At 42.4% G+C, this 26,696-nt stretch overlaps 2 protein-coding genes across 4 annotated transcripts in view; one reads left to right on the forward strand and one right to left on the reverse strand.

The window, feature by feature from the left end:
* The first annotated feature begins 1,134 nt into the window (after positions 1–1,134).
* Positions 1,135–12,946, forward strand: LOC139311607 (zinc finger protein 665-like). 3 transcript variants are annotated; one of them, XM_070936073.1, is made up of 6 exons: positions 1,135–1,193; positions 3,831–4,361; positions 5,686–5,803; positions 5,927–6,051; positions 7,064–7,190; positions 10,320–12,946. In XM_070936073.1, the coding sequence occupies exons 2-6, from the start codon at positions 3,945–3,947 to the stop codon at positions 12,158–12,160; spliced, it is 2,628 nt and encodes an 875-aa protein (XP_070792174.1). In that variant the 5' UTR covers positions 1,135–1,193; positions 3,831–3,944; the 3' UTR covers positions 12,161–12,946. The 3 variants fall into 3 exon arrangements, with proteins under 3 accessions (XP_070792174.1, XP_070792176.1, XP_070792175.1); XM_070936075.1 differs by having other exon boundaries at positions 5,927–6,006; XM_070936074.1 differs by having other exon boundaries at positions 5,689–5,803.
* Positions 12,947–18,754: 5,808 nt separating this feature from the next.
* The window catches only part of LOC139311610 (zinc finger protein 253-like), a 13,439-nt gene continuing 5,497 nt past the window's right edge, over positions 18,755–26,696 (reverse strand). Inside the window, 2 exon segments of the mRNA XM_070936080.1 lie at positions 18,755–19,543; positions 19,545–20,847. Of these exon segments, the coding sequence (XP_070792181.1) occupies positions 19,426–19,543; positions 19,545–20,847 (1,421 nt within the window). The 3' untranslated portion in view covers positions 18,755–19,425.

Below are 26,696 nucleotides of genomic sequence, written 5' to 3' on the forward strand. Positions count from 1 at the left end.
GTCACCGGGGTTTTATGCTCTCTCTGGCTTTGAACTTCCTGGGGCCCAAAAAGAGTATCCTGATTGGTTGTCAGACTCCCAGGGGGCAGGGGTCTTAGCTAGCCTTGCTGGCTGATGTAATCTTCCCAGGTGCCATGTGGTAAGTTTCTGTCCTAGATGGGTCCCATTGTGTTAGTTTCTGTTGCTATTGTGTTGCAGATTAGGGCCCATTAACAAAGGTGTGTGTGACAAAGCAGGAAGCTGCTTTGTCTTTAAAAAATGCTTCTCCATTTCTCAACCAGGGGAACATAATATTCTGCCTTTTTAATATTTCCTAAAATATTTCATTCTTCCAGGAAAGGGGTGGGTGCTAACTTGCTACACTTCCAACACTAAAATATTTCGTTATTCCAGGAAAGGGGTGGGTGCTAACTTCCTACACTTCCAACACTAGCTTGGTAATGAAATATTCAGAGCCGTCCTCAGGCATGAAAAGGGGTGGCAGTGCAACATGGGCCCCCGGGCTACCCCCTTCCCAGAACTCAGAAGATGGAATTTAAGATGCGGATTTTGCCTATCTGTGTTCCTGCCCCAACACAAAGCTGCCCATTCAGACGAGCAGGGTCGTGCCTGGCAGAGCCCTGTTGCCTGGCTTGAGCATGGAAATGGGTGGCAGGGGAACATGGGATACGGGATTCCCCCCCTCCCATCTTCTAAGTCAGAGGTGGGCAACTATGGCCTTTTTATGACTTGTGGACTTCAACTCCCAGAATTCCTGAGCTAACATGGCTGGCTCAGGAATTCTGGGAGTTGAAGTCCACAAGTCATAAAAGGGCCATAGTTGCCCACCCCTGTAAGTGTCTCAACTCCCCCCACCAGAAAGGCTCCCATTCGGATTCTTTCGGGAAAGCTCCCAACCGCCCTTTCCAAGTGACGTCATTTCCCGCCACAGTTCACTCGCAGGTCGCCCCGCGCATGCGCCGTCCCCTCCTGAAGCTCGGAGGCTGCCCGGGGCCTCTCCGTCTTTACTGAGGGGCGCCCGCAGCCGGGCCAACGGCGCATGCGTGCCCAACCCAGGCGGAGCGACGTCGTCCAAAGCGTGGCCGCTCTAGGACTCTGACCCTCGCTCGTTTTAACCGCTTTTGTTCTGCAGGAGGCGATGCGGCTGCGGGGAAAGTTTTGCGAGGACGGAGGTGCGGGCGGGAGGCTGTTCGGTGAGTTGGGGGAGCTTTTCCCGTGGAGCTGGAGACGCATGGAGGGAGTCCTGGGGAAGGGGGAGCGGGGCGGGGGGGAGGGAGGGAGGGAGGGAGAAGCCCGGGGTCCCATGTTCCCCTGCCGCCCCTTTTGCATGCAGGGAAAAAAGCCTAAAGTGGGGAGAGAAGGCGCTTGCATTGCAGAAACCCAGCAGGAAGATGGGATGTTTTTTGCAGCAGAGATAGGAGGTGCAACTGGCTGCATTCAAGCAAAATGCAGAGGAGAAGCAAGCAAAGTAGCCAAAATGGAAGGATGGGATAGAAATAGAATAAGAGTCTAGAAAAGAGAGTGGAGAATAGAAAAGAGACTAGAGGGTAGAAAAGAGAATAAAGAGTAGAATAGAATCTAGAAAAGAGAACAGAGAACAGAATAGACTAAAATAAAATAGGACAGGAATAGGGTAGAAATAGAATAGAATCTAGAAAAGAGAGTGGAGAGTAAAAAAGAGACTACAGGGTAGAAAAGAATAGAAAAGAGAATAAAGAATAGAATAGAATCTAGAAAAGAGAATAGAGAACAGAATAGACTAAAATAAAATAGGATAGGAATAGGCTAGAAATAGAATAGAATCTAGAAAAGAGAGTGGAGAGTAGAAAAGAAACTAGAGGGTAGAAAAGAGAATAGAAGAGAATAAAGAATAGAATAGAATCTAGAAAAGAGAATAGAGAATAGAATAGACTATAAAATAAAATAGGATAGGAATAGGCTAGAAATAGAATAGAATCTAGAAAAGAGAGGAGAATAGAATCTAGAAAAGAGAGTGGATAGTAGAAAAGAAACTAGAGGGTAGAAAAGAGAATAAAGAATAGAATATAATCTAGAAAAGAGAATAGAGAATAGAATAGACTATAAAATAGGATAGGAATAGGCTAGAAATAGAATAGAATCTAGAAAAGAGAGGAGAATAGAATCTAGAAAAGAGAGTGGATAGTAGAAAAGAAACTAGAGGGTAGAAAAGAGAATAAAGAATAGAATATAATCTAGAAAAGAGAATAGAGAATAGAATAGACTATAAAATAGGATAGGAATAGGCTAGAAATAGAATAGAATCTAGAAAAGAGAGGAGAATAGAATCTAGAAAAGAGAGTGGATAGTAGAAAAGAAACTAGAGGGTAGAAAAGAGAATAAAAAAGAATATAGAATAGAATCTAGAAAAGAACAGAGAACAGAATAGACTATAAAATAGGATAGGAATAGGCTAGAAATAGAATAGAATCTAGAAAAGAGAGTGGAGAATAGAATCTAGAAAAGAGTGGAGAATAGAAAAGAGACTACAGGGTAGAAAAGAGAATAGAAAAGAGAATAAAGAATAGAATAGAATCTAGAATAGAGAATAGAATAGACTATAAAATAAAATAGGATAGGAATAGGGTAGAAATAGAATAGAATCTAGAAAAGAGAGTGGAGAGTAGAAAAGAAACTAGAGGGTAGAAAAGAATAGAAAAGAGAAGAATAGAATAGAATCTAGAAAAGAGAATAGAGAATAGAATAGACTAAAATAAAATAGGATAGGAATAAGCTAGAAATAGAATAGAATCTAGAAAAGAGAGTAGGGAATAGAATCTAGAAAAGAGTGGAGGGTAGAAAAGAGAATAGAAAAGAGAATAAAGAATAGAATCTAGAAAAGAATAGAGAATAGAATAGACTAAAATAGGATAGGAATAGGGTAGAAATAGAATGAGAATCGAGAATAGAATGGAATGGACTAGAGAATAGAATAAAATAGAATAGAGAATAGGATAGGATAGGAATAGAATAGAATCTAGAATAGAGAAAAGAGACTAGACAGAATAGAATAGACAATAGACAAGACAATAGAAAATGGAATGGAATAGGATAGGATAGGAATAGAATAGAATCTAGAAAAGAGAATAGAAATACAGCTGGAAGGGACCTTGGTCCCTTCTCAGCCCCCTACTCAAGCAGGAGCACCTATATCAGTTCATATGTCTAGTGTCTCTTCTTAAAAACCTCCAGTGATGGAGCACTCGCTATTTCTGAAGGCAAGTTGTTCCACTGGTTAATTGTCCTCACTCTTAATCTGGTTCATTTGAGTGACGATTCCAGTGCCCCATGTGGTACTAATCAATCCATCCATCAGAATAGAGCTTGGAGGTCTTGGGGAGCTTGGAGGTCTTCTAATCCAAACTTTTGCTCAGGCAGGAGGCCCTACACCATTTCAGACAAGTGGCTGTCCAGTCTCTTCTTAAAAACCTCCAGTGATGAAGTACCCATACGTTCTGAAGGCAAGCTGTTCCATTGGTTAGTTATCCTCAGTGTTAGGACGTTCCTAGAAGTTTCTCCTTAATTCCAAGAGCATCAGTGCAGTCCATTTGGCTTGGCAACCACTTTGCTTAATGGCCAAGGTTATAGCCCTCTCTAAGCAGTTTACAGAGTCACCATATTGCCCCCCAACAATCTGGGTCCTCATTTTACCAACCTCGGAAGGATGGAAGGCTGAGTCAACCTTGAGCCTCGTGAGATTCGAACTGCCAAATTATGCCAGTTCAAAAGAATCCTTCGTCTGACATTTTGCAGGGAGTTGTTAAAAGATTAAAATGTCACTTGTTAACGTTCTCTGTGCTTTTCCGTTGCAGATGTATAGGCCGGAAGCATCTTGTCTCCTTGCCTAGATACAAAAATATCTCATGAACAAGGAGCGTGAGCAAATCTGTGGCCCCATTTAAAGCTGCGTTGGAGAAAGGAGGAAGATGGAGATGCCACATTTAGCAAGTGAGGCAACTGGAAAAGAACCTTCTGCCATTCAGGTTGGGAGCTGTGACAAGATCTGGGCAACCACTGGGCAGAAGATCCCGGAGGAGGAAACCATCCCCTGTTCAGAAGTTCAGCCATGGAACTTCAGGAGCTTCCAATATCAAGAGGCTGAGGGTCCCCGAGGACTTTGCAACCGATTCCACCAACTTTACCATGAATGGCTGCAGCCAGAAAGGAACACGAAGGCGCAGATGCTGGACTTGGTGATCCTAAAGCATTTCCTGGCCCTCCTGCCCCCTGAAATGGAAAGGTGGGTTCAGGAGTGTGGAGCAAAAACCAGCTCCCAGGCGGTGGCCCTGGCTGAAGGCTTCCTCATGAGCCAGGTGGAAGAGAAGCAGCAGAAAAATCTGCAGGTAGACATCTTCATTTTGGGGTCTTAGAATGGTTCCAAATATAATACTATAGTTTAACAGATTAACAGAGTTGGAAGGGATCTTGAAGGTCATCTAGTCCAAACCCCCCTCCTCGCCCAAGCAGGAGACCCTACACCATTTTCAGTCTCTTCTTGAAAGTCTCTAGTGATGAAGCTCCCACAACTTCTGAAAGCAAGCTGTTCCATTGGTTGATTGTTCTCACTATCAGAAAATTTCTCATTTCTAGGTCGAATCTCTCCTTGATCAGTTTCCACAGTTAAACATGCTTGGGAATGGGATAAGCACATGTATCATCTGACAGAAATCAATAATTCAATAAATAGTCAAAGGGCAGACTCCCATTTTCCACTAGGCCTTTTTCTAGAGAAAAAAAAACCAGAAGTGGGTACAGAAGTGGAAAAGCCAGTTCTAACATTTCACGCACAACAGCATAAGATAAATTCCCCTTTTTCCTCCCTGGTCCTTCCATAGACATAGACTTAGAATAACTTTATTGTCACATGGTCCTTTGCCCACCAATCAGTTAAGCCTGGGTTGTTTTGAGAACAATCGGTTTGCCTCGGACATTCTCCGATTTGGTGACCTTGGGGGTGGAACTGTCTCCGGCTTCCAGATGGCACACTTGCATTCCAGAGCTTCCCTCCCAAGCTACCCTTACATTCCAATGCCTTCCCTCCCCCTCCCATTATTGTATGGTTGCGAGCAGATTGCGTAGCAAGTCAACCATGGCATGGGGATTTCTGGCATTTTAAGATTAAGAACACATTTGTTTCTCTTCTACTGTAAACTGCCACAAAAACTTCAGCTGACGGGTTTTTTTAAACTGAAATAAATAAACTCTTGTGGCAGATTGTTCAGTTCTTCCATTTGGGGCAAATGTTTTCTTTTTAGTTTCCACCTCCACTGATGGATATAAGGCAGTGGTCCCCAACCTTTTTATCGCCGCGGACCAATCAGCCTTTGATAATTTTACCGTGGCCCGCTGAGCGCGCGCAGGGGTGGGGGCTTTGGGCCACACGTGCGTACCTGCGCGGGGCTCTCTTCCCTGGAGCCTTTGCGCACGGCCCAGGAGCTTTTGCGCACGGCCCAGGAGCCTTTGCGCTGCAGCGTTCATGTCCCCCGGCCGCTGCGCGGCCCGGTGCCAGGTACTCCACGGCCCAGCACTGGTCCGCGGACCGGGGGTTGGGGACCACTGATATAAGGGACCACAGCATTGTGGATTGAGAAATATCCATTACTTCATCTCTGTTGGTCCATTCATCCTTTTCTCCTTTCTTCTATTCCTTTTCTCCTTCTGTTTCAGCAGCAGGAGGAGTCCCCCTCAGCTGTCATCCCTGAAGATCCAGATAGAGAAGATCCCTCTGAGGAGCTGCTTTTCGAGCCCTTCTCCACAGAAGATCCTGATCAGGGCACCTCAGGAGGTAAGACAAAGGTCCTTCTAAGCAGTGTGAATGTTCTGGCTCCCCTCAGATAGAATGCCTTTCCATATTTTATTTGTTAGGTTTTTAAAAATTATTCTTTTATCGCTGTTGTCTCCTTCACAGGGAACAGAACCATCTCATTTGTATTCGTACAGCCATCTTGTTCCGATGAAGCTGAAGACGTAGCTGAAGCTCCAGCTCAGGTAGCAGAACAAATCTCAGAAGATGCAGGGAACCATATTCCAAAGGTGCTTCTCCAAAAGGCAACTGGACTTCCTGGGGGGGTTTTTTTTCCCCTTGAAAACATTTCGCTTCTCAGCCAAGAAGCTTCAGTTCAGAACAGAACTGAACATTACCTAACATCACATTTCCAAATTGATAAATAACATTTACGTTTTAAAAAAGCATCATTTGAAATCTAGTCTCGGGAGGGGGGAAAAAAGGACCCTCTGGTTTGAAGAACAGCGTAAAGTAGAATCTGCAATTAAATATTTCTTTAGGAGATAGGTTACATAGTAAATGGAATAGAAATACTTTATGAGACTTTCAGAAAGGATCCATTGAAGCTAATCAGATAGAAGAAGAATGTTGGGCTTGGAAGTTTGTACCACAAATATATTCCCTATAATCTGAAGAGCAGAAATTGGTCATCCTCGGGTTAATGGCCTTCACACAGATCCTAATATGAATTCTCCAGCACATTTGTGATGCTGTTCAGTCAGTGTAGAGATACATTGGACATTAGCTAACATCCAATCCGGGTCGGTCACCAGAATCAGAGGTTTTGTCTTCTGAGCTTTTGGACTTGTGCTGAAGCCCATCCTCGGTGAACTCCTCTCTACCAGAACATTCTGGTAGAGTTCCCTGAGAATGGGTACCAACACGAGACAGAAAACTCGGAAGACAAAACCTCTGGTCCCGGTGACCGATCGAGATTGGATCCTGCAACATTATCCTAGAACACATACATTCGCCTTCATATTAGCTAATATGTTAGGAAGGACACCTCCCCCCATTACGGCTGTGTGTTTGAGGTCCAACTGCCAATTGATTCAGGAGTTAACTGTGTTACTGAATGGGAAATTCCGTCATGTAAATTAAACTTGTCGCAACTGTGCGTTCGGTGAAAACCTGTGAACTTTGCCCCTTTTCTTATATAAAATTTTACTTCCTTATCTTTCACTCATTGCCCCTTATGTGATTTTTGAACTTCTAAATCTGTTGTCGTCTGTTAATAGGGGAATTTGTTTCCTTGTTCAGGGTCCTGTGTCCTTTGAGGAGGTAGCGGTGTATTTTTCTGAGGAGGAGTGGTCTCAAATGGATGCCCACCAAAAAGCCCTCCACGAGGAAGTGATGCTGGAGAATTCTCAGAATGTGGCCTCTCTGGGTAAGAGTCCCCTGCTCAGCCTGCAAACGTTTAGAAGGTGGTCAGATTCAGCCAAATATTTCTCTCCAACCAGATCTCATCTCCTGTATAATGGAATGGAATGGAATGGAATGGAATGGAATGGAATGGAATGGAATGGAATGGAATGGAATGGAATAGAATAGAACAGAACTTTTTTATTGGTCAAGTGTGATTGGACACACAAGGAATGTCTTGGTGCATATGCTTTCAGGATACATAAAAGAAAAGATACGTTCATCTAGAACAGCGGTTCTCAACCTGGGGGTCGCGACCCCTTTGGGGGTCGAACGGCCATTTCCCAGTGGTCGCCAAAGCCCTCTCTCGCCCCCCCCCCCGCCTTCACTCACCCTCTGCCTCTGCTGGATCGCCCGGTCGCCGTTCGCTTACCCCGCCCACTCCCAATCTATTGCTGCTCCGGAGTCCCAGCTGATGGCTAGAGGGAAAAAAACTTTAAATTCTTGCCGCGGGGCTTCAAAGAGCTAGCTGCAAAGAGATAAATTCCTGGAGCAAGTTTTTTTCCCCCTAGCTATACTGAAAAGAGAAAGCGAAAGCAGGGTCTTAGCTGCAATGTGACAAAATGAGGCAGAGAGGTTTCTTTTTCTTTTTCCTCACCAAAAAAGGTAGGTACAAAACTGCAAACAATGGGGAATTTAGGGCAAGAGGAGGTTCAAGATTTTAAAACACAAAAGAAAAAAAGCTCTATTTAACTAGGGAATTGTAATAATTGAGATACTATTAATTGTATATTGTGTTGAAAGCAGAAATGGTTAAGTTGTGGTTTGGAGGAATATATGGGGGAAATTATTTGGTTTATTATTATTGGTAAATATAATTAATTGATTTGTAAGAAATTGGATTGCATGGAAATAATTGGAATATTCATGTTCATATTGATAAATATACAAAAAATATAGTTATATAACTGATTTATATTAAAATGTTGAATTTGTATTAAACAACTGTATTACATAATTAACCAATGTGAGGATGGATATAAAAATAGATGACAATGCAAAGGGGTATAATATAGAATAGAAGGGAAAAATTGAATTTGATTAAGATTAGAGATGAGGATGAAGGGTAATATTGGTTTTTTTAAAAAATAGTTGAGGAATAAATATGGTAAAAAGGAAATATAGAAATTGTAAATTTAATTGAAATGACTACTGTGTTGGAAGAAATATCCTTCTGGGTTCTGCTCCAAGTGGGGAAAAAGACACTGGAAACATGGAGACTGTTTGGAAAGATGTTTTAATAGTGGACAGGATCACATGGCTTGATGGGGCCCATTGTGTTAGTTTCTGTTGCTATTGTGTTGCAAATGTCCTTTGACAAAGGATTGACTTTCTGCCTCTGGCCCATTAACAAAGGGTGGGGGGCAGGAAGGTGGGAGCTGCTTTGTCTGTAAAATATGCTTCTCCATTTCTCATCCAGGGAAATATAATATTCTGCCTTTTTAATATTTCCCAAAATATTTCATTCTTCTAGGAAAGGGGTGGCTGCTAACCTCCTACAACTGTTTAAATTTGTGGACCGGCCAAATACTCTGTTCAAAGAAAATATGTTGTATGTTTGTATGTGTGTTTCTAATTATTGCTATTTATTGCTATTTGTTCTCTTTTATTCTTTAAAGTTTAACAATTCATTCTTTATCTTAATATCTTTATATTTGTTTGGGGTTGGCTTTCTTCCCTTTCATCTTTTTTATTGTACAGCAATCTTTCTCCTCAAACCTACCACCTTTGTCTTTTCTTTCTTACTTACTTTCTCTTCCCCCCCTCTTCTTCTTCTCCCTACTTCCTCTTTCTCCTTCTCCTCCTCTCTTCCTCCCTCTCTTACCTTCACTCCTATTCTAATTTCCCTTCCCTTCCTTCATCCCTCTCTATTGCTGTATCCTTTTATGCATATGGACTACTCAGAGGGCTGAAAAAGTTATTTTTGACTGGTCCTCGCACTTTTGACCAGTCCTCGAACTTACGACTGTCCTCACATTTTACGTTTTTGCCCTATCTTGTCACCATGGTGAAGAGAAGCAGTTGTGAAATGAGTGACATGGTTGTTAAGAATGCTACAATGGGCATAAATGATGACCAGTCATAAGTGCGAAGACCGGTCAAAAGTGCGAGGACCTGTCAGAAATCACTTTTTTCAGCCCTCTGGGTAGTCCTTTTGTGCATATGGACTACTCAGAGGGCTGAAAAAGTTATTTTTGACTGGTCCTTGCACTTTTGACCAGTCCTCGAATTTACAACTGTTCTCACATTTTACGTTTTTGCCCTATCTTGTCACCATGGTGAAGAGAAGCAGTTGTGAAATGAGTGACATGGTTGTTAAGAATGCTGCACAGGCATAAATGTGAGGATGGTCATAAGTGTGAGGACCAGTCAAAAGTGCGAGGACCTGTCAGAAATGACTTTTTTTCAGCCCTCTGAGTAGTCCCTATACACATAGCCATGGCCACCCGGTCACATGACCAGCTAGCCACGCCCACTCGGTCACATGATCTCCAAGCCACGCCCACAAAATAAGCCACGCCCACAGAACCGGTAATAAAAGAAATTTAGAACCCACCCCTGGTTGGGGGTCACCACAACATGAGGAACTGTATTAAAGGGTCGCGGCATTAGGAAGGTTGAGAACCACTGATCTAGAATCATAAGGTACAACACTTAATGATAGTCATAGGGTACAAATTAGCAGTCAGGAAACAATATCAATATAAATCTATTCTATTCTATTATGGACCTAATGATCTGACTTCTGACCTTCACAGTGACTTCTTCTGTAGGACAAGAAGCTGCCTGCTTGTCCTATGAACCACATAAAATAGAAATGATTTACTTGAATTGGTTTGCTATTTAACAGAAATTGACTTTTGAAGGGGTTCCTTAAATAGAAACTACATCTGCATATTGACCATGCATCTTTATATTCCTGAAATTGTAATAATCCCATCAGATGTCCACAATGAATAAATGTTGCAACAATGGGTTATTTCTTATTGTAATAAGTCAACAAAATCTTGGGAGGGAATTTATTTACCCTTGATTTGATTCTTTTTCTTTCTCCTAGCTTCATCGAATTTTTCTTCTCTCTTTTCTTCTCAAGGAGCTCATGGGCAGGAGAATGACGGTTGCCAGGAACCATTTCAAGAGATTAATCAGAAAAAAGAAGAAAGACTTATAAAAGAGAAAAATCAGTCAAAAAAACAGGGGAGGAAAAAAATCAATCCTCACTCTATTCAGAATCAAGATGCCCTTCAACAACAACCTTGGAAAGGAAGGGAAAAAGAGAAGATGTTAGGGAAAAGAAAGGAAGTATTCGAAGACACAGTAGTAGTAAATAAAAACAGCAGAATTTATACTAAAGGAGAAGGTTCTGAATTGTTGGACAAAGGAAAATATAAGAAAAGAACTCTTTCTTTAGCTGAAAGGAGAAGAGCAGGGGAAAAGCCATATAAATGCCTGGAGTGTGGGAAACTCTTCAAATGGAGCAATTATCTTACTTCCCACAGAAGGATGCATGCAGGGGAGAAACCATACCAGTGCTTGGAGTGTGGGAAGAGCTTTGGTCAAAAAAGCCATCTTAATTCTCACAGAAGAACCCACAGTGGGGAAAAACCTTTTAAATGCATGGAGTGTGGAAAGAACTTTTCTCAGAGTAGTCACCTTAATTATCATAGAAAGATCCACAGCGGGGAGAAGCCCTATGAATGCACGGAATGTGGGAGCACTTTCCGGAGGCGCTCTGATCTTACTTGCCATAAAAGGATCCATACAGGAGAGAAGCCATATAAATGTCTGGAGTGTGGAAAGAGCTTCAGTCAGAATTGTTCCCTTAGGTCTCATCAAAAGATCCACACAGAAGTGAAATCATATAAATGCCCAGTGTGTGGAAGAAGCTTCCGATGGAAACATTGTCTGGTTTCCCATAAAAGGATCCACACAGGAGAGAAACCGTATCAATGCAGGGAGTGCAGAAAGAGCTTCAGTACAAGCAGCACTCTTTCTATTCATAGAAGAATTCACTCGAACGAATGCACGGAGTGTGGAATAAGTTTCAGTCAGAGGGCTTACCTAATTTCTCATAAAAGGAGCCATAAGGGAGAGAAACCATACACGTGCGTGGAATGTGGGAAAGGATTCCAGAAAAGCAGCTCCCTTTCGTACCACAAAAGAATCCATATAGGAGAGAAAACATATGAATGCATGGTGTGCAGGATGAATTTCCCTGAAATGGGATCGCTTGTGCGTCATGAAAAGACGCACCGAGAGGAGAAACCATATAAATGCATGGAGTGCGGAAAGAGCTTCAACAAGAGCGCTGCCCTTACATGTCATAACAGATCTCACACTGGGGAAAAGCCATTTAAATGTATGGAGTGCGGAAAGGGGTTCAGTCAAAGTAGTCACCTCATCTCTCATAAAAGGAGTCATACGGGGGAAAAACCGTACAAATGCCTGGAATGTGGGAAAAGCTTCGCTCAGCTTTGTTATCACAAAAGAGTCCATAGGACAGAGAAACCATATCAATGTACGGAGTGTGGGAAATGTTTTAAATGGAATAGCAGTCTTACTTCTCATAAAAGAACTCACACGGGGGAAAAGCCATATAAATGTGCCGAGTGTGGGAAAAGCTTCATCACGAGCGGTAAGCTTTCTTTCCATAAAAGGATCCATTCAGAAGAGAAACCCCATAAATGTACGGAATGTGGAAAGAGTTTTAGTCAGGGATGTGACCTAATTTCCCATGAAAGGATCCACTTAATAGCAAAACCATTTAAGTGTACGGAATGTGGAAAGTGTTTTCGTTGCAGCAGTGCGCTTCGTTATCACAACAGGAGCCACACAGGGGAGGAACCTTACAAATGCAAGGTGTGCGGGAAGATATTCAAAACTAGCAGTAACCTTACTTCACATAGAAGGAGGGCCCACTTGAAAAAGAAGTAACTGCCGACAGTAGGGGAAGAGCTTTAGTTAGGGTTTTGACCTAATTTCTCATCAATAAGTCCACCCAAAAAGTCTATATAAGTGGAACGGGGAAGTAATTTGAATTGAGTGCAAAGGATTCATACGAAGGAATATTGTCCTAAAATACAGAGACGTCCTGTTATCCAAGTCCAGCAGAGGGCTGGACGAGAAGACCTCCAAGGCAGGAGTGTAATCCAGCAGGTTCTGACAGGTTCTGGAGAACTGGTAGCGGAAATTTTGAGTAATTTGGGGAACCGGCAAATACCACCTCTGGCTGGCCCCAGAGTGGGGAGGGAATGGAGATTTTGCAGTATCCTTCCCCTGCCACACCCACCAAGCCACTCCCCCCAGTGATGCCATGCCTACCAAGCCACACCCACAGAACTGGTAGTAAAAAAAAATTTGGATTTCACCAGTGCTCCAAGGTCCCTTCCAGCTCTCTTCTGATTCTGATTTAAGTCCTTTGTGATGGACAGAAGAAAATCATGCGTGAAAGATTAGAGAATCTTCAGGCCTAACACGGAATGGACTTCTTCAGTGAACACTCATTTATATTGTTACTTTGGGTTCCAACTGCAAAAAGTTTATTTTTTCATGAGAGGGGTGAGGGGTGAGATGTTTTCCTTTGGCAGTTTATTAATGTAACTGATATTCATGGTGCTTTTATAGGAATTAAAGTTTATTTTTTGTTTAGTTTACAGACACTGGGTATATACTCTATGCCATTCACAGTTGTCATAGAAATAAAACAACGTTTTCCTAAAATGTTTGCTTGGATGTTCTATACCATCGGTGTCAAATTCGCCCTGTCACATTGCCGTCACGTGACATATCACAATGTTTTTTTCCTTTTGCGGAGCCGGGGTGGGCGTGGCCTGCACGTGATGCACCCAGCCCACAGGCCGCTAGTTTGAAACCCCTGTTCTATATGAATGAGGCTACACTGCACATTAATGCAAAGAAGAAAAATGAAGTCAATGATAGTCAGTATAGAAATGGGTCTGAAAAGAAGAATGCTACTTATATTCAAATACATTTCAAGAAGAATGCTATATCTGGGATAAAAGATGTAGGTCAGTTCTAGATGGCAGCAATAAATTAGGATATATTTTTTTAATCTTCTTGTGCTAGTGTGTCAGAGTTTAGTATCCCAAATCTGGGAGTTCTAATTTAACCTCAGGGACTACTGAGCAGCAAGCAAGAATCCTGGCTGGATGTTGGCCTCTTTAGAACATTGTAAGGTCTCATTTTAACTCACTGATGATGACTCTTACAACTGTAGATATTCAAAGGTGGTTCTTCAATGCAGAACAGAGTGCAGGATGGTCAAGTTGCACCTCATCTTCCAAAGAAGAAAGCAGTTGCCTTGAGAAGGAATTGTCAAGATAGCAATATGGATCAAACGGTCTGGAGGCTAAATTGTATGATGAATGGTTGAGGGAGCTAGGTATAACTAGCCTGTCAAAAAGAAGGATTGGGGGGGATGTGATAACTGCCTTCCAGTATTTGAGCGGCTGTCACAGAAGAGGGGACTGACTTATTCACCATAACATCTGGGCAGGACAATGAGGGCAGGACAAGAAGTAATGGGTGGAAGCTCGTTAAAGACTGATTCGCCAATTGCGTCCCTTTCTAGACCGGGACTCATTACGCACAGTCAGTCAAGCCCTCGTCATTTCCCGACTTGACTACTGCAATGCTCTCTACATGGGGCTCCCCTTGAAGTACACCCGGAAGCTCCAACTGGTCCAGAATGCGGCCGCGCGAGTAATTATGGGAGCAACATGGCGCTCACATGTAACACCTCTTCTACGCGAGCTGCACTGGCTTCCGGTGGCCTTCCGAGTGCGCTTCAAGGTGTTGGTTCTTACCTTTAAAGTGCTCCATGGCTTAGGACCTGAGTACTTACGAGACCAGCTGCTGCAACCGATAACCTCCCACCAACCAATATGCTCTCACAGAGTAGGCCTACTCATAGTACCATCATTAAAACAATGTTGTCTAGTAGTTCCAAGGGAGAGAGCCTTCTCTGTGGGTGCACCTACTCTTTGGAACAAAATACCCCCTGGAATACGAATAATCCCAGATCTTCTCACCGCCCTGAGTCCTTCGGGAGAAGGGCGGTATAGAAATTCAATAAATAAATGAATAAAGACAATCCAACCTAGAAGTAAGGAGAAATTTCCTGAGAGCGAAAATACTTAAATCAATGAAACAGCTTGTTTCCTGGAATTGTGGGTGCTCCCATCACTGCAGGTTTTCAAAAACAGACTGGACATCTGTTTGACCAGGATGATATAAGGCAAGGGTGTCAAACTCAATTTCATTAAGGGTCGCATCAGGGTTGTACTTGATCTGGGGGAGGGGTGGAGGGACAGAGTGGGCATGGCCAGAAGGATTTACAAAATTTAAACGTTTATATATTAATATTAATCTATTCTAATCTAATCTATTCTGATTCAAGGAGATAATCTGGAGATGGATGATTCAATCTATTCTATTCTAATCTATTAATATTAATTAATATTAATCTATTCCATTCTAATCTATTCTGATTCAAGGAGATGAATCTGGAGATGGATGATTCAATCTATTCTATTCTAATCTATTAATTAATTAATATTAATCTATTCCATTCTAATCTAATCTATTCTGATTCGAGATAATCTGGAGATGGATGATTCAATCTATTCTATTCTAATCTAGTAATTAATTAATATTAATCTATTCCATTCTAATCTAATCTATTCTGGTTCAAGGAGATGAATCTGGAGATGGATGATTCAATCTATTCTATTCTAATCTATTAATATTAATTAATTAATATTAATCTATTCCATTCTAATCTAGTTTATTCTGATTCAAGGAGATAATCTGGAGATGGATGATTCAATCTATTCTATTCTAATCTATTAATATTAATTAATATTAATCTATTCCATTCTAATCTAATCTGGTTCAAGGAGATGAATCTGGAGATGGATGATTCAATCTATTCTATTAATATTAATTAATATTAATCTATTCCATTCTAATCTATTCTGATTCAAGGAGATAATCTGGAGATGGATGATTCAATCTATTCTATTCTAATCTATTAATTAATATTAATCTATTCCATTCTAATCTAATCTTCTGATTCAAGGAGATGAATCTGGAGATGGATGATTCAATCTATTCTATTCTAATCTATTAATATTAATTAATATTAATCTATTCCATTCTAATCTATTCTGATTCAAGGAGATAATCTGGAGATGGATGATTCAATCTATTCTAATCAATTAATTAATTAATATTAATCTATTCCATTCTAATCTAATCTATTCTGATTCAAGGAGATGAATCTGGAGATGCTACCCTGCTTGTCTCCCCCACCCCCTGCCCCCCATATCTGAAGACAGGATGGGGCCCTCGGGGACCCTGGTGCGAATCCTGCCTCCTCCTCGCCCGGCTTCTCTCCTCTCCTGCTGGGCCTCCCCTCCCCCCACTCGGGCTCTCCCCCAGACAAGGGTAAGGGAAGGGACCCCCGAATCCCCACCGCCTCCTGGCATCCCCGGTTCTTCTTCAGCTGCTGCTCTGCCCTCCATGGAGAGGGCAGCTGGGGAGCATAGGACCCGGGTTTGAAGCCGGAGGAGGGTCGGGCGACACACTCCTCCTCTGGAAAGCCAGTTTCGCCCTCTAGCGGGGAAGCGCCTGACGTTACCTTCCTTTGGCAAGAGGGCGGCCCCTGGAGGATTCCGCTTGCAATGCAACTGCTCATGCCAGGAGTGGAGAAGGAAACCATTTTTCCATGGAGTTTGGGGGTGGGGGCGGGAAGAAGGAAGTTTATTTATTTTTATTTATTATTATTTGTCAAACACGTAAGATAACAGATATAAGTATAAACATGAATACAAGATAAGGATACAAATACATGGGGACAGTAGGACAGGGACGGTAGGCATGTTGGTGCGCTTATGCACACCCCTTACAGACCTCTTAGGAATGGGGTGAGGTCAAAGGTGAAATTCAAATTTTTTTACTACTGTGGGCGTGGCTTGGTGGGCGTGGTGTGGTTTGGTGGGTGTGGCAGGGGAAGGATACTGCAAAATCCCCATTCCCTCCCCACTCCTGGGGGAAAGGATATTGCAAAATCTCCATTCCCACCCCACTCCAGGGGGAGGATATTGCAAAATCCCCATTCCCTCCCCCACTCCTGGGGAAAGGATATTGCAAAATCTCCATTCCCACCCCACTCTGAGACCAGCCAGAGTTGGTATTTGCTGGTTCTCCGAACTACTCAAAATTTCCGCTACCGGTTCTCCAAAACCTATCAGAACCTGTTGGATTTCACCCCTAGGTGAGGTGTTCTTCCCTCCTCTCTCCCAATCCACAATCTTCTCAATCCAGCGGCTTTGGACAACTTTTGAATGTATCCATCTTTCCATTTTCAAGGAATCATGGGTTGGAAGGGACCTTGGAGCCCTTCTGGTCCAACCCCCTGCCCAAGTCAGGAGTCTGTATATCATCCTGGGCAAATGGTTGACGAGTCTTCTCAAAAGCCTCCAACAATGGAGCATCCATAACTCCACGAGACAAGCTGTTCCACTGATTGTTATCGCTGTTGGGAAATTTCTCCTTATTTCCCCAGTTGAATGTCTCCGACCGGCTTCCATCTATTGATAGCCCCTCAAGTATTTATTTATTTATTTATTATATTTCTATACCGCCTTTCTCCCGTAGGACTCAAGGCGGGGTACAGTCAAGAAAAATATAGATACACAAACATCATAAAATTGCTAATTAAAATTATTATTATAACATAGTTTGGCCCAATTAAATAGAACCTAGATATCATTTTAAAAACATTCACATGTTCATATGTTTAGCCCCGCTTGTTGGAACATCAGGGTTTTGAGGACACGGCGGAAAGCACGGAGATCAGGGATATTTCGTATCTCAGGGGGCAGTTCATTCCAAAGGGTTGGAGCCCTCACAGAGAAGGCCCTCCCCCTGGGAGTCGCCAGTCGGCATAATTTGACTGATGGTAGTCCCTGAGCAGTCTATTGGAAGTCAGCTATCATGTCACCCCCAAGCCTTCTCTTTAATAGGCTAAACCTAGTCCTACTTCTCTTAGCTGTTCAGCCTCTTGTAGGAAACCCCCACCCCCACCCCAGAAGAATGAAATATTTTGGGAAATATTCTTTTTTAAAAAGGCAAGATAGAATATTTCCCCTAATGGAGAAATGGGGAAAAATCTTAAGGGAGACAGACACCAGCACCAGTCTCCCTGCCCCCAAGCAGAAAGTGAGGCGGCCAGCTTTTAGAAATGCAGATTTGGTAATCCAAATCTGGTACCCCCTTATTGGTATTACTATGATTACTACTCTGTTGCTTTGTATGTACATTGAGAGCTTCTGCACGGGAGACAAATTCATTGTGTATCTAATCACACGTGGCCAAATAAAGTATACGAACCTATGGCACGCGTGCCATAGCCGGCACGCAGAGCCCTCTCGGTGGGCACATGGGCCGTCGCCCAGCTCACATCTACTGCGCATGGGCACGTCTCCCGCCAGCCAGCTGATTTTCAGGATGCGCAGGGGGCGGGACGCATGTGGGAGACACGCATGCATGTGCTGGGGTGGGCGGAGTGTGGGGGGAGCGCCGCATGCGTTCCAGAAGTGCGGAAACAGGCCCATTTCCAGCCTCCGGGGGGGACTCCAGAGCCTGGGGTAGGCCGTTTTCGCCCTCCCGGAGGCTCAAAGAAAGCTTCCGGAACCTTGCGAGGGTGAAAATGCCCCCTCCCCGCTGTGGTGCAGGTTGCTAAAGTTTTTGAATCCCACACCTCATGCACATGCGTGGGGGATGTGTGGGGGTCGTGCACACATGTGCGGGGGGCGCACATTGCATTATGGGTGCCGGCTTTTCACACCCAAAAAGGACTAGCTATCACTGGTATAGGGTCCCCTGCTTGAGCAAGGGATTGGACTAAAAGGCATCCAAAGTTCCCTCCCATTTTAATATTCTGTGTTCCATGAGAAAATGCATCTTTGGAATACCTAAAGGATCAGTTTAGGAACAGTTCTATCCAGAGAAAATCTATCTCTGTGGTGATAAATATTTTTTACAGCCATGATAGCTCATAATCAGTAGACCTTCAAAAAAGATTGGGTAATAAGGCTAGCATTGTCCTTTTAAGGTTATTCTCATTATTTTTGGCATGCTTTTCCATATATCTTCTACGTGTCTTATAATATTATCACATCTGTGTTTCTGACTCATCAAAACTGACTCTTGGATGCTTGGTGAGATATCGGTCTTCCCCTCCAAGAATTTTATCTTAATGATGCTACTTGCTTTAACCATTCCGTGTGTGCTAAACACAGCTAAGAACAGACTCAACGGGGTGGATATCTCCACAACACTAGGAGCTATTGTTAAGATGCCTTTAAGTAAATGATTTCAACCTGGATTCCCAAACCCTCTCCAAAAGTAATTCCACGATTGTCATTTTTAATTGCATCCCAGGATAATAAAATACATGATACGAATGAAATCATAATATATTTGATTTAATCTAAGGTTACAGGTAAATGTTTTGTGGGTGTTTTATTACTTTAATGTCTTTTAAATAGTTTTAAAATGTTCTAAGCTTCTCAGGGTCACTAGGTTGAGTTAGGCAGCCATACAAATTAAACAAAGAAATGCAATGCCTATTAGCTTTAGTCATACCCTTACATTCCACAGCAAAGCAGGCTTTGGATCGCTCACAGGAGAAAAGGCCGTTTATTTGCAATTATAGGCCTTCCCACTTCCTTTAATGAGAAATATGACCTGTATCTTCACTGATCCTCATTTCGGCCTTGGAATTTGCTACTTCTCAAAAGTCACAATCAGCAATCGGGATTCCTCGTCTTGTTTGGTTCAGAAAGGCAAAATATGCACGTGTACTGAAGCAGATGTATCATTTATATGGATTATTGCCCAAGTAGATCCTTGTAAGTGACTTTAGATGACTTCAGGCTCTTCTCGCATTCCCTGCATTAATATGGCTTCCCCCATGTGGTTCGTTTTATGGCAGGTAAGATGACTGGTCTTAGTAAAGCATTTTGCACCATTGCATGAAATTATTTGATTTCATCCATCCGGATCTCCTGTTGGGAAGTCAGATATCTGCTCCGAGCAAAGATCTTTTCACACTCCATGCGTTAATAAGGCTTCTCCCCTTGCAAGCATCTTTTTATGGAAAGCGAAATCACTCATCCATCTAAAGCCCCTTTCACATTCCATGCAATTATGTGTTTTTTCCCCGTGTGGATCTTGTTATGTGAAGTAAGAGTACTCCTCCGAGCAAAGCTCTTTCCACACTGCATGCATGTACGTGGCTTTTCCCATGTGGATCCTATTATGGGCAGTAAACTCACTGTACCATCTAAAGTCCCTTCCACATTCCATGCATTTATATGGTCTTTCCCCTGTGTGGATCCGGTTATGGGAATTCAGGGTACTGACCCGAGTAAAGGTCTTTCCACACTTCATGCACTTATAGGGCTTCTCCCCTGTGTGTCTCCTCTTGTGGAAAATCAGATAACGGTTCTCCAGAAAGGTCTTTCCACACTCCATGCATTTAAAGGGCTTCTCCCCTGTGTGAATCTTCTTATGGGAAATAAAGGAACTGCGCTCACTAAAACACTTTCCGCACTCGATACATTTATACGGCTTCTCCCCGGTGTGTTTCCTTTTATGGGAAAGAAGATAGCGGCTCTGAACGAAGGTCATTCCACACTCCATGCATTTATAGGGCTTCTCCCCGCTGTGGATCCGTGTATGGCAAATCAGATAGCTGATCGTGCTGAAGCTCTTTCCGCACACCACGCATTTGTGTGCCTTCTCTCGTACGTGCGTCTTAGTATGGGAAGCGAGGGAACCGCTTTGAGCGAAGGACTTTCCACACTGCCTGCAGTTGTACGGCTTCTCCCCTGTGTGGACTCGTTTGTGGCGAGTAAGAGAGCTGCTTGTCGTGAAACCGTTTCCGCACACCATGCATTTGTAGGGTTTTTCCCCTGTGTGGATGCGTTTGTGACTTGTAAGATGGCTGCTCTGAGCAAAGGTCTCTCCACACTCCATGCATTTATATGGCTTTTCTCCTGTGTGGATCCTTTTATGGGAAATAAGTTCACGCTTTCCCCTAAAATCCTTCCCACATTCCATGCATTTGTATGGCTTCACCCCCGTGTGGATCTTTCTGTGGGAATTAAGATGGCCGCTTCTTCTGAAGCTCTTTCCACATATCAAACATTTATACGGCTTCTCTTCTGCGTGGTTCCATTTTTGTGAGGGGAGGGACCTATTTTCAGGAGAAAGTGTGAAAGTCAATATTTCTCCATCGTCTCTGAATAGATCGTCTTCTCCTTTAATCAGATATTCTTCATTTACATCTAATATGCCTTCGCTTAGCTCCACAGATTTCCCAATATATTCTTTATCTATTGTCTCTTCTTCGACAAGAACGTTTTGCATCTGAGCATCGATGGAAGACGAGCTTTCCGGATTCCAATTTTCTGACTCGTTTCTCTCATGGTTTTCTAGTTGCATTTGAATTGCAGGCTCCTCAATTTCCTTTCCAGCATTGATCACTTGGAACAGTTCACAGAAATCTTCATTCCCCTGCCCGTTATTATCTTCAGAGGAAGAGAAAAAATGAAAATAATAGCAATGTTAGACAAAAGATCAAACTGTAGGATGTCATATGAATTTCCTTCTGAATTTTGGTCATATACCAATATATAGGTAGTCCACAACTTACAATATTTCGTTTAGAGAAAGTTCAAAGTTACAATGGCGCTGATAAAATGGGCTTATGACTGTTTTTTACACTTACAACCACTCCATGGTCATATGATCAACCTTCAGATGGTTGGCAACTGGTTCATATTTATGACCAGTTGCGGGGTCATGGGGTCATGGGAGCAGCTTTTGCAAACTTCTGACAAGCAGAGTCAATGGGGAATCCAGATTCACTTAACAGCCATATTACTAACTTAACAAATGCAATGATTCACTTAACAGCTATGGCAAGAAAAGTTGTAAAATGGGGCAAACTCACTTAACAGATGTTTCACTTAGCAACATAAGTCGTGGGTTCAATTGTGGTCATAATTGACCAGCTGTAATCTGATTTACCAGTTAAATTTAGTTAACATGCAAAACAGTTAATACTGTATAATTATTCTCTGCTCATGTGATCAAAATTCAGATGCTTAGCAACTGGTTCATATTTATGGCCATTGCTGTCCCTTAAGATCATGTGACTATCTTTTGCAATCTTCTCACAAGCAAAGTCATTGGAGAAGCCAGATTCACTTCACAACCAATTTATCAACTTCAGGGATTCCCTTAACTGGCAAGGAAGGTTGTAAAATGGGGCAAAACTCACTTAACAGCAGAAATTTTGGGCTCAATTGTGGTCATAAGTCAAGGACCACCTGTATTGCATGTTTGCAATGGCATAGTATAGAAATGATAGTTTCTATAGTCATAAGCCATAACATATTTGAAAGAACCTAAACCACATTTTCTTGACAATTATCCATAATGTCACCCAGAGTAAACTTTAGAAAGAATCATTACAAACATCCACTGAAGTATTAGGAGAAAAACTAACATCAACCAACGAATCAGCGAACATGTTAGGAAATGAGTATTACCTACCTTGTTGGGTTGGCAATATATAAACCATCAATATAGCTTTAAGATTGCTGTACTGCATCATACTGTGTCCTGATTGGTTAGCTCTGTAGCCAATCTCCTTAAGAGGAAGCTAGAAACATGGTTTGTTTCTCTTTGCTGTTCTTGCTCTCTGATATCTCTGTATGCTACTGTTTGCAAATCCAGAAGAACTGTTTATTGTGAATGACTACGACGACTGGTAAGAAGACTTTGTTATTGGATTATCCCTGGACTGTCGTTTTGCTATCTCCTGCTTTATATGTGTATGATCTGGACTGTTTATTGGACTGTACCTTATTACTATTTCCTGAAAGTAAACACAACTCAGTGTATCTGTGTGTTGACTGTGTTTATTCGTTCCTACTCTCAATCGCTTTCATGAACACACCCTTGCTATTCAAGGGTTACTCTGCGAATTCCTTAACAGAACACCTAGAGGCAAACAAAAGTCATAACCAAAAGCCAACGTGGGTTTGTCAAAAATAGATCATGCCAGACATGCATTCTTTGACAAAGTGACAAAATTAGTGGACCAGAGGAATGCTGTCAATATAATTTACTTGGACTTCAGTAAGGCATTTGATAAAGTAGTCCATAACCTACTACTTGATAAGACAGAAAAATGTAGGTTAGACAGCATCACCACCTGATGGATTCATAACTGGCTGAACAACCACACTCAGCGTGTAGTCCTCAATGGAACTGCATCTACTTGGAGAAAAGTATGCAGCGGGGTACACCAAGGCTCTGTTTTAGGCCCAGGACTCTGGATGGAACATCTTCATCAATGACTTGGACAAGGGGATAGATGGGGAACTCATCAAATTTGCAGATGACACCAAACTGGCAGGGATAGCCAGCACTCCAGAAATTAGGATTAAGATACAGACTGAACATTGGGCGCTATCTAGCAAAATGAAATTTACTGGTGAAAAAAGTAAGGATCTACATTTAAACAAGAAAAACAAAATGCATAGGTACAGTATAGGTGGTACCTCGCTCAATAGTAGTAACTGTGAAAGGGATTTTGGAGTCCTAGTGGACAATCATTTAAATATGAGCCAGCAGCGTGTTGCAGTTGCCAAAAAAGCCAACACAGTTCTAGGCGGCATTAACAGAGGGATAGAATCAAGATCTTGTGAAGTGTTAATACCACTTTGGTGAGGCCACACTTGGAATACTGCTTTGGTTTTGGTCGCCGCGATGTAAAAATGTTGAGACTCTAGAAAGAGTGCAGAGAAGAGCAACAAAGATGATTAGGGGACTGGAGGCTAAAACTTACAAAGAATGGTTGCTGAAACTGGGTATGTCTGGTTTAATGAAAAGAAGGACTAGGGTGACATGATATCAGTCTTCCGATATCTCAGGGGCTGCCACGAAGAAGAGGGAGCCAAGCTATTCTCCAAAGCACCTGAGGGCTGGACAAGACACAATAGATGGAAACTAATCAAGGAGAGAAGCAACCTAGAGCTAAGAAGAAATTTCCCAATGGAACAATTAATCAGTGGAATAACTTGGCCTCCAGAAGTTGTGAATGCTCCAACACTGGAAGTTTTTAAGAAGAGATTGGACAACCATAGGGTTTCCTGACTAAGCAGGGGATTGGACTTTAAGATCTCCAAGGTCCCTTCCAACACTGTTATTTATTTATTATTATTTATTTATTTATTTATTTATTGGTTCGATTTATATGCCGCACTTTTCCAGAGACTCAGGGCGGCTTACAATGCGTTAAGCAATAGCCTTCATAGTTTTGTATATACCTGCTTAGTAGGGCTCAGCAGTTATTGTTCTATTTATTGGAAGGAGCCAATTCTAGCAATGACCTGTGAGAGCTAAATCAATTTTACAACAGGTCATTTTCCTTCTACCTAATTTACCTTCCCTTTACTATTCATTTTCTCCTGCCAAAACCATATGGTTTCAGAATAAAATGAGAGCTATTAAACCCCAAGAGCATGTTTAAAATAGAAAAACGGCACCATGTAAGAGCCTTGGTGGCGTAGCAGACTTAAGCACTGTGAAGTAACACCAGCTGCCTGCAATTACTGCAAGTTCAAATCTCACCAGGCTCAAAGTTGACTCAGCCTTCCATCCTTTCGAGGTAGGTAAAATAAGGATCCGGTTTGTGGGGGCAATAAGCTGACTTTATATAAAATAGAATACCGCTTGGGGGTGGGGGGGCGAAAGCCCTACTAAGCAGGTATATACAAAAGTATGAAGGCTATTGCTTAACGCATTGTAAACCACCCTGAGTCTCCGGAGAAGGGCGGCATATAAATCGAATCTATCTATCTATCTATCTATCTATCTATCTATCTATCTATCTATCTATCTATCTATCTATCTATCTATTCTTACTTCTTCGTAGGATTTATGTGTGTTTTTCCTCTAGCCAGGTTTTTCCTACGTAACCAAGGTTTTTCTGCAGCCCTAGCTCAGTAGAATCACATCCACTCGATTCTGGGCTTTTTTCTTTTCTGGCAGCCAGCAAGTTCCTGCTGCCAGGTGAGAGACTTATATAGATCTATTTCTAGCTCGTTAGCCTTCATCAGTAAGCCACACCCACATCTCATGTATCCTCCCTGTAAAGGTATAGTTATCTATTTTCTTACTTCTTCGTAGGATTTATGTATGTTTTTCCTCTAGCCAGGTTTTTCCTACGTAACCAAGGTTTTTCTGCAGCCCTAGCTCAGTAGAATCACATCCACTCGATTCTGGGCTTTTTTCTTTTCTGGCAGCCAGCAAGTTCCTGCTGCCAGGTGAGAGACTTATATAGATCTATTTCTAGCTCGTTAGCCTTCATCAGTAAGCCACACCCACATCTCATGTTACGTAGGAAAAACCTGGCTAGAAGAAAAACACGCATAAATCCTACGAAGAAGTAAGAAAATAGATACTATACCTTTACAGGGAGGATACATGAGATGTGGGTGTGGCTTACTGATGAAGGCTAACGATATATATTATACATATATATATGTATATATATCCCAGTGATGGCTAACTGTTTTGACTCAATGTATAAAACATTCAGAAAACTCCTCACTTGATTTTGCTGGTATATCACACAACCCCTCCCATAAAAAAAAGAGAAACAATTCTCTATTTTCTACCACATATAAGCCATCTGGAACACAAGTACTTGGCAGCAGCACTAAAGTTGAACTAGAGGCCCGGACCTCAACTTTAGCCCTAGCACCATTGTTTTGACTCAAACAGGCTGCCTTGCGTTGTTCCGCAATGTCTGCGAACCTTGGGCAATGATGTGATTGCCATGCAGCCCAACATTCCCCACAATCCGCTGCACCATACTTAATGTTCAAGTAAAGTTCTCTTTAGAATACAGAATATAGAATAACAGAGTTGAAAGGGACCTTGGAGGTCTTCATGTCCAACTTCCTGCTTAGGCAGGAAACCCTATACCTGTGATGGCGAACCTATGGCATGCGTGCCAGAGGTGGCACGCAGAGCCATTTCTGTGGGCATGCGAGCCGACTCCCACTGGCCAGCTGGTCTTCAAGTCTCTGCCGCGCATTCGTGGGGGGCAGGGCACATGCAGGTGTGTGTGCATGCACAGGGCGAGGGGTCCTGCGCAGGGGGGGACGCATGCGGGGGGCAGGCACGTGGGGGGGGCCGCATGGTTGGGGGCGGGGGGCATGCAGATGCATGGGGGCAGGGCACATGCACGGGGGCGCGCTTGAATTGCATTTTGGGGTTTTAAGCGCATGTGCACGCATTCACGCATGTGCGCGCACGCTTTGGGCACTCAGTCCAGAAAAGGTTGACCATCACTGCCCTCTACCATTTCAGACAAATGGTTGTTTAATCCCTTCTTAAAAACTTCCAGTGTTGGAGCATTCAAAACTTCTGGAGGCAAGTTGTTCCACTCATTAATTGTTCTAACTGTCCGGAAATTTCTTCTTAGTTCTAAGTTGCTTCTTTCCTTGATTAAAATGAGTTAAGTAGTTCTGCTTTCTCCCTGTTGCTTGTCACCTTCTTGCCACTTTCTTCCACCAATGGACCAATCGCTTCCTTGACTTTTTTTATTGTTTTTAACTTTGAAAGAAGCTTTTTTTGTTGTTGTTATTTTTGACTTTTGTCGCAAGCCTTAGTTCATTTTGAGCCTTAGCTTTCCTGACTTCATCTTTGCAGGTTCGGGCTATTTGCTGATAATCTGCCCTAGTTATGTACCCCTCTTTCCACTTTTATACTTGTCCTTTCTGTTGACTGGACCCTACAGACTACCTTAGGTTGATGCTGAAGTTGCATAAGATCTTTGTTAATGAAGCAAAATTGAGGAATGCTCTTACATAAACCCTGCAACCTCTGAAAACTACATGAATAGTATAAGATGCTCCAGATGTCAAAAGAGAGAAGTTTTCTCACTCAACTTCTGGAGACCGCATAAAAGCACACCTCCTTTTTCTCGGCCTCCAAAAAAGATACAAAAATTAGGAGCATTTCAACAGTAGTTGTTGGGTTATGGTGAATTCTGGCATGTTCCCCATAATTTCATGGCATGTCACCTTTGACACCGGTGTCATATGTTTCTCATTACTGATTTAGACCCCCAATCCCAAAGCTCAAGATACAAATGAAAAGTGATCTTCTCAAGAGCCTGAAGAAATGAGGAAAAGTGATCTATTCAAGAGCCTGAAGAAATGACAGTCCTTCTTAACAAAAATCTGAAATCGGTATGATACAATTCAGCAACTCATCAAGCCAAGAGGTTAGGTTGTCACTGATAGATCAACTAGAAATAGAAAAATACAGATGAGAAAAGGCACAGGATGCATCT

This window comes from Pituophis catenifer, unplaced genomic scaffold (genome assembly GCF_029215685.1).
Source record: "Pituophis catenifer annectens isolate HBS135680 unplaced genomic scaffold, rPitCat1.0.hap2 SCAF_2, whole genome shotgun sequence".
Classification (NCBI taxonomy): domain Eukaryota; kingdom Metazoa; phylum Chordata; class Lepidosauria; order Squamata; family Colubridae; genus Pituophis; species Pituophis catenifer.